This window comes from Myxocyprinus asiaticus, chromosome 27, assembly GCF_019703515.2.
Source record: "Myxocyprinus asiaticus isolate MX2 ecotype Aquarium Trade chromosome 27, UBuf_Myxa_2, whole genome shotgun sequence".
Lineage (NCBI taxonomy): Eukaryota > Metazoa > Chordata > Actinopteri > Cypriniformes > Catostomidae > Myxocyprinus > Myxocyprinus asiaticus.
The window spans coordinates 27475545-27493624 of record NC_059370.1 but is presented as its reverse complement, the minus strand read 5'-3'; the positions used below and the strand labels follow the sequence as shown (position 1 = coordinate 27493624).

Here is an 18080-nt window from a genome sequence, read left to right as displayed (position 1 = left end):
CCACATAGATAAGGGCTGTTTTCATTCCAGCTCAAAAATTAACTACATATCGGCCACCATATCGGTAATCAGTGAATTTTCCCCCTCTAAAATCGGTATCGGTCTCAAAAATCCCATATCGGTTGGGCTCTACTGCGTTTTATTGCCAATGCCATTTTTATGACTAGATTCTGTGTTTTACGCATACTACATGTGGTATCCGAGGTACAAGCAGACTCCGATTGAATTACTGAAAATTAATTCACATCCCGAAGTAATAAGGCCGAATCACCATGCACCAACCCAGTGTGAATTAATAAAAAAATAAATAAGTGGTCCGACTGTCATCATTGTCTTAAGTTTATAACTCACAGGGATACAAACTCATGAGAGGCGAAAAAGGTGAGACAATCACTGATCCATAAACATGTTTTCCAGGGTTATATTTAGACCAAGCTAAAAGCACTAACTTAAGCTAATTTAATGATTCAAGTATAGCAAATGATCTGCACAATTGTGCAGAATTAGCAGCAAAAATAAAGGGTACTCTGTTGTGGCTTGCTTCTATTTCACAAATTTGTTCAGTTTCATTTATCGACTAGTTTAGTGACCACTTCTGGAGATTAATGTTTGGTGAATGTAATTACTGTAGTTCAATAACTGGGGTCTCTGGATACTCGGAAACGATAAAGTAATAACTAATTAAAATATGTTCTGAGACATTCAATATCTCTACATAAATTTGGACAGTTTTAAAATATTTATTTTAGCTTTGTACTCTCAAAGACATAATTTGTGTGAGGCAAAAACGTGTGTGAAAAACACTTTGATGTAAAGTTGGAGCTGAAGTTGCGCTGATGCGCTCACTTCATAGACTTCAATGTATTCAGCAGGGCTGATGTGAGCCATGTGAAAGCCCCTCATCGTGTATAAACAGTCACTTTTACGCATTAATAGCTCTTCCGCCCCTTTTCTTTCTGTGATGAACAAGGTAGACTCACATGCCGATGCTTAAGTAAATGAATAACATGCCCCTCTCATTCAGTCAGTCGGTGCATGTACCAGGTCATTCAGTTTGTTTATGAATGAGAAGTTTCACAACTGCCGCTTCCCACTGTGCACACGCTGCTGTAGCCAAGCACGCGATTGGCTGTAGCTATAACCAATCAAGCGATCTGCCTCGGTTGGACCACGATTGCAAAGCACACGATTGGCTGCTGCTGTAATCAATAATGAGGGTGTAAGCGCCCTTAACCACTGACGTTGTTTCACAATGCGCAGCCGCCGGCAGTGACAAAACAATACAAATTTATATATTTGATTCATATTCCAAGCCCCGATCGTTACCATATTTTTGTACATGTAACGAAAACCTTGCTAGCAACTAGGGATGGGCATGAGTACTCAAGTACTTAGGTACTCGGATGTGGCAGCAATGATCGATCATGAAAACGATGATCGACAGTGATCACGCATGATGTGACTTTTCACTTAATTCGAAATCCAGTGTCAATTACCTGACAACTAAACATACATGTGTCAAAGAGGGAGCTTATTTTTAATTTTGAGATTGATTACATTGTGATTTTGAGGAGTACATTGATTGTCAGAGACGTCTCATAGCAACCAAACTGATACGACACTGCAATGCTATCGTAACGATAATCAAGAGAGTGTAATTAACCATGTTTTGAACACCTGTCTCTGCAAAACATTTGCTAAACCCGTTTTATTATCATTTAATGTAAAAACTTTGACTCGTTAATGGATATTATTTAATAAAAGTGAATGTTTGTCACTGACTGTAAACCTCCCTGCCTTGCGTGACATAACACATCTATATCTCGACGAAATTAATGAAGATTTCCACACGAGTTTCCAAGTTAGATGTCCAATATAAAGTGTCATTCTGTTGCACTTTTCCCAGTTGAAAGGTGGAAATTCAGACTCTCCGAGTTGAATGGAACGCTTCATGAATCACAGTAACAACAATACGGAGCATCGCGGCTTTCCTCACAAGAGCAAACATTTGGACACACACACCAGGCGTGTGGCAGTGGACTCAACACGCTGAAGCAGCACATATACAGCAGGTGAGAGTTTCAAACAGCTAGACAGAGCACAACTAAATGGAACAGAATGCAGCGTCTTCAAAACTGAACTTCAACTTAACACGCATATTCAAAACAGAATGGTTATGGCATCTCCTGTTATTTGAAAATAGACAGTTTAGACAGTCACTAAAAAAAACTGGTGCACGCATACTAAGATTACTACAGTAACCTGAAGGTAGAACAGACAGATGCTCATTGTGCACATTCTTTCAGATTTGGGCAGCGAATCTTCACATAATGACAAAATATTATGCATTATATTTTGATTATGCAATCTTTTGTACATTAGCCTATAATAATGAATAGACGATACACTGGAACAACAAGGCACAATGCAGCAGCCACAGACATTTGTCAGACATGTTATTATATATGCAGTTATGAACATGTCATTGCCCCTCGAGTACTCTACGCAATTAGTACTTGAGTAGAAAAAAATGACCAAAATGCCCATCCCAACTAGCAAAACAGTCAAACCGTTTTATTATACTGAAATATTTTCCAGACAAATCATTATTTTCCAGGACATTTAGTTATGTTTCTAATTTTCCATGACTGGAAAACTGCATTGCAAAATTCCTGGTTTTCCAAGATGTGTGGGAACCCTGCTGGACATATCAGGTTCATACACGCAGTGTTAATGACACACAGTGACACAGAGGAGACGCACACTTACTCTTTTTCTGTGGTGTGATAAAATTATGAAATTAAATCTCAAAGGTTTTGCTTCATGAGAAATAAGAGCTTGTGGGTTTAATCAAAGATCATTAAAATAAAGCGTGAAAGTGAAGAAATTAGGACAGAAATAGTTTACTATTGCATAATATAAATTTTATTATATTTTTTAACTTTTTTTTTATATATATACTTTTAAATTAAAAATGGAAACTAAAGAAAGTATTACGAAATGACTTGAATGTATGAAGTATGAAGCACACATACTGTACACCTTAAGGAATATGACAATTTGAATGACAATTAATTGTGAAAGCCCTAAAAGAGACAATTAATTGTCATAGCCCTAAAACAGAAAATTAATCAGACATAAATTAATAAACACACATAATTGCAATTATTTGTTTGACAATTAATCAACCAAATTTCATAATCATGACAGCCTTACCACAAGTCATGATATGCATGTCTTGAAATATGCATTTATTTCAATAAAATATAAAAGATAATATTCAATAAATAATAAAATATGCTTTTAGTGTGATAAAATCACTTACTAACCTTTTCTGTGTAAAGTTATAGCCAATTTTACAACTTCATTACCATGATGATGTAATGTCAACAAACCCTAAAACCCAAAAATTACTGTAAAAATTACAATTTAAACAAATTTACAGCTCAAACATGAGTTTTCACAGAAAAATTAATGTAAGTGCTTTTATAAAATTCTAAGCTTCACATTTCTGTGTTTAAACCCTCAAAAAAATGTCCCATTCACTTTCATTGTCTCCATTCACTTCCATTGTAAGTGCCTCACTGTAACCTTGATTTTTGCTTTTTATAAAGAAAAGGGTGGATGAGTTAAAATAATTTTTGTTGTAATCAATATTATCACACAAATGCTGTTGATTGATCTTAACTTGTACTGAACCTGGAACATTCCTTTAATCAAATAGTACACTTAGAATGAGTGAGGGGCTGAGAAGGATTTGTAAATGAGAGCCTTTCTAACCAATGACCACTGACCATTAGCCTGGAATCTACACCGCACCATACTGTAGTTCCCTCTAGTCTCCAATTATTGTACCTTTTATCAGCCAAGTCGGTCTTGTTGCCAACCAACATGATAATGACATCACTTCCTCTCTCTGTTCTGACATCATCTATCCACTTTGAGGTTTGCTGGAAGGAGTTGAGATCTGAAGAAAAAAAGTAAAAAACAAAAAGAAAAAAAAGAAAGTGGGAAAAAAAGTGATTTCAGTATAGACTCATTAAAAAGGACAAATACCTTTTTAAAAACATTTCTGGAAGTGCTTAAATAGATTATAATATATTTATCAATAGATTTAATAGATGCATCAATACCAATACCAGGGCTGTCAATTTACCACACTTAGTGTGACTAATTCTAAATAAATTTAACGTGATACAAAAATGAACGCTTTTATCATGTCCCCTGACCTGTACGTAAATTCCGTAATAAGGGACGTTCCTACCAGTGGAGCAAGTACTAGGAATAATTTGGGGTAATTTCTTTTGTCTGCTACAATAATGTAATATGGCAGCTTTTTTTAGCAAATATGATATATGTGGTTAATTGCAATAACGATGCATTCATAAAATATTTTTTATTTTTTTGCTAATTGCTAAACTTTAAACAGAAAGAAACAGTAATCATATTACAGTATTTCTGCACTCAAATGAGATGATACATATGGTGCTTGTAAATTGATGCTTTCACTCTCTGAATAAATTAATCACTGACATAGAGCATTTTTACAATGGCATTGGTAACTGAGAACTTATTTTCACATGATGCTGCATGCATGCCGCTAGGCGTCAGCGAACATTAACAGAAATGTTACTGAGTGCACTTTTAACTGGCATCTTATGTTATTAATCTGAGTTAAATTTTAATCGATTGACAGCCCTACAAATAATATTTGCACAATGAAAATTTGGCAGTGGACAAATCCCCCTTGATTCACTTCAAAGCCAAGCTCTGAAAGTGTGCTAGCAGACCATTAGTTTAAAAATCAGCAAGACAGGAGTTAAAGCACAAGACATTTCAATGCTCAATGCGCTGAGAAAAATTTGCAAAGCTAATGTTTTCCTTTTGTAGGATGGTGTTTAAGAGAAGTATGTTTCATCTACCATTAATTTAATCTAAGTGAAAAAAATAAACAAATGAAAATAACATTGTTCACAAGCAACCATACTAAGAAGAACTGCTATGACTTAGCAGCAGCTGCTGAATTGTGCTATCTTTGCTCTAGGGACATAAATCCCTGCTGACCCAATGAGTGAGGCTCAGACTCACTGGTGATGTCATAGACCACCACAGCAATAGTGGAGTCTCGGATGTAGCTGGGAATGAGGCTGCGGAAGCGCTCCTGCCCTGCAGTGTCCCACAGCTGGAGACGAACCTGAGGGATCAGCGAACCATCGTATGCAAAGAAACCGGGGGAATAGAAAGACAGAGGGGAAGAAGGGATAAGAGTAAAGATAGAAAGAGACAGGGCAGAGGACAGGGCAAGGGAGCAGGGTTAGAGGAAAAGGACAACAAAGAAACAAACCATCAAGGAAAGGGAGAAATGCACTGACAGAATCTAGCAATTTTTGTTTCTTATGTTCCTTATTTATGGTTCAGTTAATTGTAGATTTAAGGTTTTTGGATACAAGTTACATAAGAATGCTTTGAGAGAACATCTGAAGGCATTTCTCCATTTCTGCTGTCTGAATGTCACTTCTTTCTGCAAGATGCTTTGGAAATGGCACTCTTTTTTGCATAAGCATTGCTGGACATGTTCTCAGGTCTGGACAGATGACGTTTTTAAAATCTTTGCTCAACTTTGTAACAGGCAGCATGAATAACAGCCTAAGTTATTCTCTTACAAGACCCCATGGAATACAAATTAAAGTGTTTTGTTGATTTTAGTCCATATCTGTTAGCTTTGAAGTCATCTATATACTAGTGTACTCTTAAAAATGAGTGTGTGTCCAACTTTTAGAAGATATATGCATTTAATATTGACAGTCTTTCTCTTGTGGGAAAACAGACCATAAATATCTGACTTATTTTGCACTACAAAGATTTGTGTCCAATCAAATACTCATTAGAATGAGAATGTACAGTACTGTGCAAAAGTTAGACGCAGTTGTGAAAAATGTTGAATAGTGAGGATGTTTTCAAAAATAATGCCATGAATAGTTTTCAATTATCAATTAACTTAATACAAAGAGGAGTTATAATAAAACCACTTATGGCTTTAAAACAGCACCAATTCTCCTAGGTACACTTGCTGTTTTTCCAAGGTTGTTGGCAGAAAGGTTGTTCCAGAAGATAACCATCTTAAGACAAATGTTTTTGTGAAACATCTCACGTGTCTAAGACTTTTACATAGTACTATAATTCCCCATTATCATTGTACATATAGTGGTGTGATGTGACTAAAGCCTATTAGATTTTTTTTTTTTTTAAAGGACTAGCCCTTCGACCTGCCCCACCCAAACTTCCTGTTTCAAATTACCTTATTCGCCAGAGAAACTAGAGCGCAGACATCTTTAAAATTTTGTCCTTGAATTTCCGATCAAGGCTGCGTTCCAGTTCACTTTTAACATCCACTCGCTAACTCCCCTAAGCACTTCCCCTCAGGGGAATCCTCACCACCATTTTGGAAGTCTGTTCCACTTCGTTAAGTGAGCGAGGGAAGTTTCTGTCGACAGACCCTCAACCCCTCGATTTTGACAGAGGGAACGAATCTACTCTGATGTACGCTTCAGGCAGCTCCATATACCACAGTGCAACTTGACTGTGCTGTGACAGCATATTGCACTTCATAAACCCCACCCCCACACAATTCTAATGTATGATGGAAGTAAAGTTAGGTCAATTAAGCAGTTTAGAAAAGTTAAATTGAGATTTAACAGCATAATACTTGTAGCTACCTTAAACTGTTTATCACACAGTTATAGCCTATGTGTTCATTGTTATGTTAAAATTTTTGTTTGTGTAAATCTTGATTAATTCTTTCTAACAATTCATTCTAATGAAAAAAACTAATAATAAACATACAAGATTTATACATAAGCCTCTGAAATCAACCTCCGAAAACACTGTTTTCTCAGGTGCAAAAATCACTAAATAATTCACAAATTGACATCAGCCTTCGACATGCTCCAAGTGATCAAGGGCGTTCCAGTTAAACCCACTGAACGTCCTCCACCAGTAGTGGACACTCGCGCAATGTAAGCAGTGACGTACATCCGAGTCCATGAGACGGAGTGAAGTTTGCAAGGGACGGGGATACAAATTTGAAATGGAATGCAGCCCTAGGGGTTGCTATATGGATATCTATGGTGTTGATGTCAAAGAGTAATACGCTGGCGAAGTGGATTTACATATTGTAGGGCTCCCAGAACCTTTCATGAGTATTGTAATGTCTTCAGGGGATGTCATAACAACTGAAAGTAGAGGTGAAGATTTTAAAACAAGAGTGCTTCATTCATAAATCCACACGATCCTACCTTCATACTGTGGACGTACTGATATGCCTCTGTGCTCTTGAAACTCCAAGAGACAACACAAAGTCATTAAAAATATCTCCGTATTACACCTCTGGTCATCTTCTTATGTCATTCACACATCATGTTATAGTTGAAGTGAGCAGATTTTTACATCTCAAACCATGAACTGGGGAGTGAGTGCTGCTATGTAGGCAACATACATACATAAGTGAAACTGAACATCTATTTTGTATTCTGTGTTCAACAATTTTACTTACATTTAAGCCTTTTAAAAAAATGTGGGGTGACAAATTAATTTCAAAAAGTGTATTTGTAATGTCAAGACTATCATTCTTTGAAATTTCATGTCAACTACACATTTTAACACAAATTATTAACAAGTTGGAAACTAAAAATAAAAACAAATTCCACATATAATACTTAAACGCTTGTATCATTGAAGTAGTGCAATGTGTCGTAGCTGTCGGAATGTGATTCGTGGTCCAGGTCCAATTTACCTCCGTGGGTGTCGGAAAACAAACTTTTACCATTAGAGCAAAATACCTCGCTAGCTTTTTCACGTAGTAGAGGGGTGCTGTAACCTCACACCATCACCTCTTGGTGAAAAATACTTTCTGTACTCCCACACGTAATCCATTTCAATCAACTCTTCTCAGCTGCTTCAATACATAAAGGAAGTTACAATACAAAACCCGGAAGAGCAGCACGCTGAAAAGGGGCAGGGCTGAATAAGGTGAATAGGAAGTACTTGAACACAGGATGGAAATCTTTGCTCATCAGGCGATTTCATGGGGTCTTTAACTCTAGCAGTTTACTTTTAACATTACTAGACAACCAGCACACTTGTAAAGCTCCATGAGTGCCATTTACCCAAGCAACACCCGATTTTAGCTCAAAACGTGAAGCAGGCACACTAGCTACCTACTTGCTATATCATAGACCACCACTGCGGCTGCTGAATCTCTGATGTAACTGGGAATGAGGCTACGGAAGCGTTCCTGCCCAGCAGTGTCCCACAGCTGTAACCGAATCTATGACCGTCCATGCAGCAAAACAGGCATGGAAGAGAGTGGGGTGAGGGTGGACAAAGACACAACCAAACTTAAAAGGTGAAATAAAAATAAATGACAAACTATGACATAAGTGTGATGAGCTACAAGCATGCACAAGGAATTATGCAAATAATATCATGGTGATGAATCTGTGACGTGGACAGTGAAATAACTTGACGGACAAATCAATAAAGATGTCTAATAGCTTTTGCAGGTGATTGTGTAAATATCAGAGGTGGAGTGGAGTCAATGTGTGTCAAAAAACCACCAATTCCAATGCTAACATTAATCAGTAATACATATTTTGTCAAAATCAGGTTTTATGAACCTTAATACATGTGGTATTGTTCAATCAAAACAAAAGGCTTGGACACACAGTGACTCAAAAATAATAATAAATTATTTTAGATACGTAAGGGTTGATCTTGCCTACCGTGCGGTCTTCCAAATACATGGTTTTTGACAGAAAGTCTATACCAATAGTTGCCTATGGAGAGAAACAATTAGTAAACATGGTGCAGTTTAAAACAGGCCATAAAAAGAAAAGTTCACCCAAAATAAAAATTCTCTCAGCATTTATTCACTCTCATGTTGTTCCAAACCTGCATGACCTATTTCTCATGGAACAAAAAAGTAGATGTTCACACTCTTTTCTTTAAAGTTAATATAATGCCACAGTGTTCGTTTTTGACGGTTAGATTACTGAGTAGGAAAAAAATGCAGTAAACCGGTTTTACGATTATTTGAATATTTTCTTATTAAGCAACAACAGCACTGAGGCATTATGTACAGGTGCATCTCAATAAATTAGAATGTCATGGAAAAGTTCATTTATTTCAGTAATTCAGCTCAAATTGTGAAACTCGTGTATTAAATAAATTCAGTGCACACGGACTGAAGTAATTTAAGTCTTTGGTTCTTTTAATTGTGATGATTTTGGCTCACATTTAACAAAAACCCACCAATTCACTATCTCAAAAAATTAGAATACATCATAAGACCAATAAAAAAAACATTTTTAGTGAATTGTTGGCCTTCCGGAAATTATGTTAATTTACTGTATATGTACTCAATACTTGGTAGGGGCTCCTTTTGCTTTAATTACTGCCTCAATTCGGCGTGGCATGGAGGTGATCAAACGGGTGCAGTGACTTTGGTTTTCAAAAAACACAATGGACCAACACCAGCAGATGACATTGCACCCCAAATCATCACAGACTGTGGAAACTTAACACTGGACTTCAAGCAACTTGGGCTATGAGCTTCTCCACCCTTCCTCCAGACTCTAGGACCTTGGTTTCCAAATTAAATACAAAACTTGCTCTCATCTGAAAAGAGGACTTTGGAACACTGGGCAACAGTCCAGTTCTTCTTCTCCTTAGCCCAGGTAAGATGCCTCTGACGTTGTCTGTGGTTCAGGAGTGGCTTAACAAGAGGAATACGACAACTGTAGCCAAATTCCTTGACACGTTTGTGTGTGGTGGCTCTTGATGCCTTGACCCCAGCTTCAGTCCATTCCTTGTGAAGTTCACCCAAATTCTTGAATCGATTTTGCTTGACAATCATAAGGCTGCGGTTCTCTCGGTTGGTTGTGCATCTTTTTCTTCCACACTTTTTCCTTCCACTCAACTTTCTGTTAACATGCTTGGATACAGCACTCTGTGAACAGCCAGCTTCTTTGGCAATGAATGTTTGTGGCTTACCCTCCTTGTGAAGAGTGTCAATGATTGTCTTCTGGACAACTGTCAGATCAGCAGTCTTCCACATGATTGTGTAGCCTAGTGAACCAAACTGAGAGACCATTTTGAAGGCTCAGGAAACCTTTGCAGGTGTTTTGAGTTGATTAGCTGATTGGCATGTCACCATATTCTAATTTTTTGAGATAGTGAATTGGTGGGTTTTTGTTAAATGTGAGACAAAATCATCACAATTAGAAGAACCAAAGACTTAAACTACTTCAGTCTGTGTGCATTGAATTTATTTAATACACGAGTTTCACAATTTGAGTTGAATTACTGAAATAAATGAACTTTTCCACGACATTCTAATTTATTGAGATGCACCTGTATATATGGATACCAAGCACAGCCCTACATTGGGAAAACTGATAAATACACAATAAAGAAATAGGAGGTATATAGCAAGAGACGCTCCAACATATGGCACAACGCTGCATGCGCATCCCGGGCGACTAATGACGCGCTTCAATGTAACCAGAGTGCTTGGAGTCGCAGGGTGATCCTCGCTGTGCATCCAAAGTGCATACCTGTAAGATCAGAATTAGAATCAGAATGAGATTTATTGCCAAGAATGCTTAAACATACAAGGAATTTGTCTTGGTCACAGGAGCTTCCAGTGTACAACTATACAAAAACAGCAGCAAGACATAGATAATAATAAAAAATAATAAATATACACATACATACAGACACACACATACATACATACATACATACACATGGGTAGTGCAAATCTAATACAATCTGTTATGTACAGTGTAAATACAAATCTGTTATGTACAGTGCAAATGTTTTTTTTTCTCAGAGGAATGAAATGGCAGAAAAGGTTGGATGTGTTGGATAAATATAAGAAAGACTAAACTGTGTTTTGCACATAGTTATTGCTCAATTGGGCAGTTTTAACTGTTCATGAGATGGATAGCCTGAGGGAAAAAAAACTGTTCCTGTGCCTGACGGATCTGGTGCTCACAGCTCTGAAGCGTCGGCCAGAAGGCAACAGTTCAAAAAGGTAGTGGGCAGGGTGAGTGGGGTCCAGAGTGATTTTTCCAGCCTTTTTCCTCACTCTGGAAGTGTATAGTTCTTGAAGGGGGGGCAGGGGGCAACCAATAATCCTCTCAGCAGTCCGAATTGTCCTTTGTAGTCTTCTGATGTCTGAATTCGTAGCTGAACCAAACCAGACAGTTATTGAAGTACAGAGGACAGACTCAATGACTGCTGAGTAGAACTGTATCAGATTATATATAATTTTTTTTATATATATATATATATATATATATATATATATATATATATAAGATTACTGTGAGTGCACAACATGTAGTTTATGGCATCCAACAGTTTTTTCTTTTGCAAGTTTATTAAAGCAATCTGTTGTCTGTCAGTCACCCCACCATAAAGAATTGGCAAAAGACTCCATAAAACCCAGTCCCTTTGATCGGTCCACAACACCTCACAAATAAACCTGTGGACTATGCAATAGTAATAATGGGTACACTGCTTACAGCAGGCAATCTAAAGTCTGATAATGACTAAAATTGAAATGTATTCTTGAATGCGGTGAATTTGTACACTAGGGCTGGGTACTGATACAGATTTCCTGATTTAGTTCAATTCCGATTCACAAGCTCTCGATTCGATTCTGATTTCGTTTGGTCTGATGTCGATTCATATGGGTTTATTTCAGTTATAATTTCCCTTTTGCTTACACGTCAAATAAATTATCTAATCTAACCAGCTAATGCTGTTAATTATACAGGGGACCTTTTAACTAGGTACATTAGGAAAATATTAATTTGACTAATTATATTTTATTAGTTTTTCATCATTTTGGTCACATTTTGGCTTTTTAAAAATGAACAAATAAATGTATTCGATCAATAAATAAGATTTTTTATTTCATATATTATTTTTGTTACATATTTAATGTTAAATTGCATAATTTGTACTATTTACAAGTATTTACATTGATTTGTTGAACACAAGCTAAAACTGGTACTGTCTCTTTAACAAAAAACGGCATTTCTGTAAACAGCGCATTTAAATGAGTGCATGTGCAATGCATGAATAGAATTAAATGTTTTTTGTAGTTGTTTTTGATCAACAACTGACTGTAAAGAACAGAAATGGTAATAAGAGACACATTATTCAATGACAAATGGGTTGCTTGGATCTCGTCTTAAGACACACATTACACGGAACAACTTTTACTCTCAACACGCTGTGAAAGGATCTCGCTGCTGAACACTTAAACTACACAATTACTGGTGAGTGAAATGTAAACATTTACCAGCCAGCTGCCAGATATATTCACTTAAATCACATAGCTCGAAATTTGGTTGCAAATGCGAGTGATTTCCTCTCGTTGTAGTAGAGGGTTGCGCATTGACTGAAGGATCGATCTTGGGATTTAAGAATCGATATCGAGATCGTTCAAATAAAGATCATGATTAATCTGAAAAACAATATTTTTACCCACACCTATTCTACAAAAGCAAAGCTTTAAATAAAGATTTTGGTTTATGATGCAAGTTCGCAAAGTTTACCACGCTGACAGTAACTACACGCAAATGCACATCCTGCTGTAAGCATGCTTAAAGGAATAGTTCACCCAAAAATGAAAATTTGCTGATAATTTACTCACCCTCAGGCCATCCAAGATGTATCTGAGATTTTTTTTTCTTCATCAAAACAGAATTTAAGGCTTTTATTTCAGGCCTCCTTCTCTAAACAATGCAAGTGAATGTCCTCCATTTTTTGACGGTCCAAAATGCATATTTAGTGTGCATCAAAATAATCCACACGACTCCAGTCGACAGTTAAAGTTCTTCTGAACGCAAACGATTGATTATTTTGAGAAAAAAACAATACTTATATACTTTTTAACTACAAATGTTCACTTCCGTACATCTCTGTGACATGCGCTCATGAGAGTGATGACGTAAGCTCGTTGGTAAGGTCACGTGGAGGAGGAGTCAAGAAGCGTGCCATTGGTTTCTTATTTTATTATTATTTGGAATTTTATTTATTTAATTTTTTTTATTGTTTTGAAATTGTTTTGGACTGTTTTGGTTTGTGAACGGCACAAGTTTCTCTTGTAAACAACGACGCGCTTCCTGACTTCCTGTGATGCGTGACCTTACCAACGAGCTTATGTCATCCCTCTCATAAGCGCAGGTTACAGAGATGTACGGAAGCGAACATTTGTAGTTAAAAATTATATAAGTTAGGGCTGCACGTAACTATTTCTTTATCGATTAATCTAACAAATCTTTTTTCCGATTAGTCGATTAATCTAACGACTAATTTGCCGATTATTCTAAAGATTTTTTTATAATTATTAATTGGTTAATATAACAATGAATTAACCCAAAATAAATATACAAAACTTGTCATTAATATTTCAATATTTTATTAAATCATCTTCTCTTAAACACAAACAAATGTACAAGAAACAAAGTGTGCACTGCAGGGCATTATTCTGTAACAAAAAACAGTGTTACTATGAATACAAACTTTAATACAGTGAAAAAGACACTCTATAGCATAACATAAATTTATATTTATATAAATAAATAAAAATTTCCAACATTCTTTTGAATGTCCATGTAATAAAATAAAATATTTGATGCCATGAGTGTACCTTCATTAACTATTAGTATTATTTTGAATGGCCATGGAAAATGAAGCAATGTGATAACAATTTTACCTGGTCGCAAAAAGTAGTCCGTTAATTTACCTGATGAACTTTCACCTTTTGCTGACCCTTTATGCTTCGCACAGCTAACGTGTGCTTCTAAATCACTTGTACCTTTATTAGCAACTGACACATAAGTGCCAGCTTTACATGTCATACATTCTGCTTCCCACGGATCTCGACCTGGATGAAAGCATGGGAATTTTTGTGCAAATCTTTTGTAAATTTGCTTTTGTTTTGGCATTGTTTCTACTCAGCTGTCATTTGCTGCTACTGTCAAGCAACTGTTTGATGCCAAACACACAGCGCTTTGCGCGTTCGCGGAGAGATTGACAGGCAGGAATTTGGCCAATAGTTGCTGCAAGCCTCTTATAATTGACCAATTGGTGTGCAAGAAGCCGGGATTTACAAAGAGAGGTTAAAGCAATGCAAATATGCACACACACACACACAATTAAGTATTAGACCAGATGCACATCATAATGCAACTAAAGCCGAATCCCGGACATTTCTGCAAATTTTGAAATCCCGGCTGGACGCTTTTTTGAGGTCCGAAAAAGAGGACATGTCTGGGAAAAAGAGGACGTATGGTCACCCTACGTTAGCAGTGGTGCAGAAATTACTTTTAACATGGGGGCGATGAGGAAACATTTAGAAAATCAATTTAAAGTGACTACTACTGACAAAAACACATGTTGTAATACTAATATGTCATGCTTGGGTGGGGACAAAAAGTAAACAGGACTTACGGAGCTTCTTTGCTGCCATGTTGACAAAGCGCTCTGGGATGCTTTCGCTTCAAGTGTTTGTTCATGGTGGTTGTACTGCCGTGATAAGCCATTTCCAATTTGCATAGCTTACACAGCACCACATTGTTGGGTCTCTGGCTAAGATACTCCCACGCTTTAGATGACCGTAGGTGAGTTTTTTTTAGCTGCAGCTTGTTCTTCGGGGGAATCCATACTTAAACCGGACGCTGCCATTTTAATTACTCCATTGCGACACGCCGACGCATGTTATGCAAATCGATGTATTTCTGTAATCGATGATGTCGATTACGTCGATGAATCGTCTCAGCCCTAATATATGTATTGTTTTGCTTCTAAAAATAATCAATTGTTTGGGTTCAGAAGACCTTTATTTGTCGACTGGAGTCGTGTGGATTATTTTGATGCACCCTAAATATGCATTTTGGACCGTCAAATAATGGAGGACATTCACTTGCATTGTTTAGAGGAGGAGGCCTGAAATGAAATCCTAAAAGTCTTAAATTCTGTTTTGATGAAGAAAGAAACAAAGATACATCTTGGTTGGCTTGAGGGTGAGTAAATTATCAGCAAAGTTTCATTTTTGGGTGAACTATTCCTTTAAAGTTGCATCTCTCAATTCATTCCTTTAAAGCACCACAACTAAAAATATTGTTGGTGTTGTTGGATGATTAGTGGAACATCCTGTCCCATTTTTAGGATGCGTACTGTATCTTTATATGACTTCTGTGACTGTCTTTATTACATCCATTGTCTTCAGAAACCCTCAGTCATTCAAATGCTCCCAAGTGGCTGATTGAAGTTGCTTTTTTGGTGGATATGAGTCTGGTCCATCAAATTCCTCTGTTATATTTTGGAATACATGTGTAGTAGCTCCTGTTTCACATGAACTGAAAATACATGTTCAGTCTGCGATACCTGCCAAGCACCATGCGGATAGATCCAGTATATGTATGTATATGCCACGTGTAAATAAAACAATTCACGGTTTTTAACCATAGATTTATGACATTTTAATCATGGTTGATAGTAAAATCGTATAATCGCTACATCCATGTCAAGTTCTAAAACAAAGAAAAATGGTTAGGTTTAGCAACCTAAAAGTACCATTTTTATTCTACTGTTATTATGACTCATAGATGCAATATATACAAAGTCTTCTGAAGCCAAACAATACCTCTGTGTGAAAGAAAAGTCCAAAATTCAAAGTCCTTATTCACTGAAAACTAACCGCTGTGGCACAGATATTTAAACTTGCTGCATCAAATCAAAAATTGCTTGATGTCAATGATGTCAAATGCCATTAGTTTTTGCACATCTCATAACCAATAGCAACAAGCCAAGTTTGAATATGCGCAAGTGCGAATGAGATTAAAGAGCTTCAGAGCTTGACAACTCCTGGTCACTGTAAGAGCAGCATAAAGATTCTTCAGAATATCTCCTTTTGTATTCCAAGAAAGAAAGACAGTCATATGGATTTGGAACAGCATGAGGGTGAGTAAATTATGACAGAATTATTAACCTTTTTGGGTGAACTACTCTTAAAAAAAAAACTAACAATGAATCAAATCATTCAAAGATTGATAATTACGATACAGCTCTGACGAAGTAAACAATCCTATGTAAGATGTTTAGTAACATGGTAAGAACGGGATGACGTCACTGAGGACTGCCACATGAACATGGGCCGAAACAGATAGTCACAGCAGATGTTACCTGATAGGTATTATCGAAGCTGTCATACATAAACCTGGTGATTAGTGATGTTTTGCCCACTGCAGAAGAAGAAACAAACATATACAGCATTAGAGCAAAGGGATGCACAATTGTTGTTTCTCAAAATCTAGTGAGTCGCCTACCTAGACAACATATTTGGCCATCATAGGCGCGTTCCGAACGTGCGCATCGAATCATATGATGACAAAACTGCTATTTGGATCCGAACGTTTGAAAAGAGTCATTCATATACAAACGACTGATCGTAAAGGCATCAGTCTGCAGGAGGTATTTCAGAACTCTGATCGCGGTGTTGGCAACATAGGTGTCGCCGTCCTGCTTTCACAGCAGCATACCATATCAATACAGGCTAAGAAATGCAGAATGTCTCGTTCACGCTTCTTTCCCTAAATCTTCTTCATGTTCAGTCCAACCATTATGAAACGAAAACGTGGATGTGACGTGGCCGATGTGGCAAAGCTAAACATCCCTGATGCGGTTTATAATCTCATGATCTTGATTGTCACATAGCCGGTTAGCTAGAAACATGCTAACTGCTAACCACTAACATACATCTGCACCACAGCAGACAGTGTAGTTTTTATAAACGAAAACCCATTTATTTATAGTTCTGGCACATTCTAACTAGTGGACACTCTTCAAAAGGGGCCTTTAATACGTGAACTCTCCTTTCTAGCTAGAACACAACACAAACATGCTAGCGCAAGGACTAGACGGGTTCTCACTATGTATACAAGCAGCAATCCATAAACATTGGGGGAAAGACCCAAACGTTACTAATATGTTTTAAATATAACGTAATCTAACAGAATGTGATGATCTCAATAGCTATATAATATAATACTGCTAACGTGTAAGGATGTTCAGTGCCACATTTCTCCTGTGTTGTTCATGACAACCCGTTTCCTATATTACTTTTAGTACATGTTTACATGTTTCTTCTCTATTGCGTGACTCTCAGACTAATATTTAGGAATTTAATTAACAATATCTGTCTCTCTGGAGCATCCTTTCACCTGGCCTGTGCGTAGGTCTGTCCACGTCTCTTGTATCTGTACACTTACCGCTCTGCTCGCCCAAGAAAACCAGCTTGAATTTCCGCAAAGGGTTGCCAAACTCTCCGCCACCGGTCGTAGTAGACATATTTATCGAGTAAAATACAAAACAGCTATCTAAATTACTGTTGTTGTTGTTGTTATTATTTTCTGTGAGAGGACGAAGGACGCACTGTACAGTCCAGTGATTCCTGATAGCTGATGATTCTTGAGAGAGAGACAGCGCCACTCAGTGGCCAGAGAGGGAATTGCAGGAGCCTCTTTGGCTGTGTTTCAGAACCCATCGAGCTGCCGATCTACGTTGTCTAGGTTCGAATCGAACGTTCTTTGCTGTTGTATAGCTAGGCAGCTCATTAGGTTTTGAACAGAGCCTATGTGTACTGTCACGCCTAACCATAATTTGTTTTCTCTCTCAGTATATCACCATTTACATAATAAACCAAATTTAATGTAGCTCTTAAAGGTGGAGTAAGCGATTCCTGAGAAAGACTGTTGATATTTGAACTCAACAGCCAAACAAACCAACGTGATCACACGTGAAGTCGGCATGATGTTTCCAATAGTTTTGGTACCCTAGGATCGGCGACTGTATGCCGACTCGCGGACACGCAGCATTCTTATCAGACATGTTTGCAGTGGTTTCAATGTATGTACCTTTCCACCTGGCGCGATTGGCAGCGCCTTGCATCTACTGGCCACGTTTGAATAATCAATGACGAGCATGATTCGGAGGTTTCACTT

At 37.3% G+C, this 18080-nt stretch overlaps 1 protein-coding gene across 4 annotated transcripts in view; it reads right to left on the bottom strand.

Moving 5' to 3' along the window:
• The window catches only part of rab41 (RAB41, member RAS oncogene family), a 28241-nt gene extending 10694 nt beyond the window's left edge, over positions 1 to 17547 (bottom strand). For 2 of the 4 annotated variants that reach the window (XM_051657894.1, XM_051657896.1), the window contains exons 1-5: positions 17349 to 17547; positions 16264 to 16322; positions 8781 to 8834; positions 8221 to 8326; positions 3856 to 3967 (exon numbers count right to left, since the gene is read on the bottom strand). In XM_051657894.1, the coding sequence (XP_051513854.1) occupies positions 3856 to 3967; positions 8221 to 8326; positions 8781 to 8834; positions 16264 to 16322; positions 17349 to 17427 (410 nt within the window). In that variant the 5' untranslated portion in view covers positions 17428 to 17547. Of the gene's footprint in view, positions 1 to 3855; positions 3968 to 5088; positions 5195 to 8220; positions 8327 to 8780; positions 8835 to 16263; positions 16323 to 17348 lie in introns of all 4 variants that reach the window. The other 2 variants (XM_051657895.1, XM_051657897.1) reach the window with 1 other exon arrangement.
• Positions 17548 to 18080: the final 533 nt, after the last annotated feature.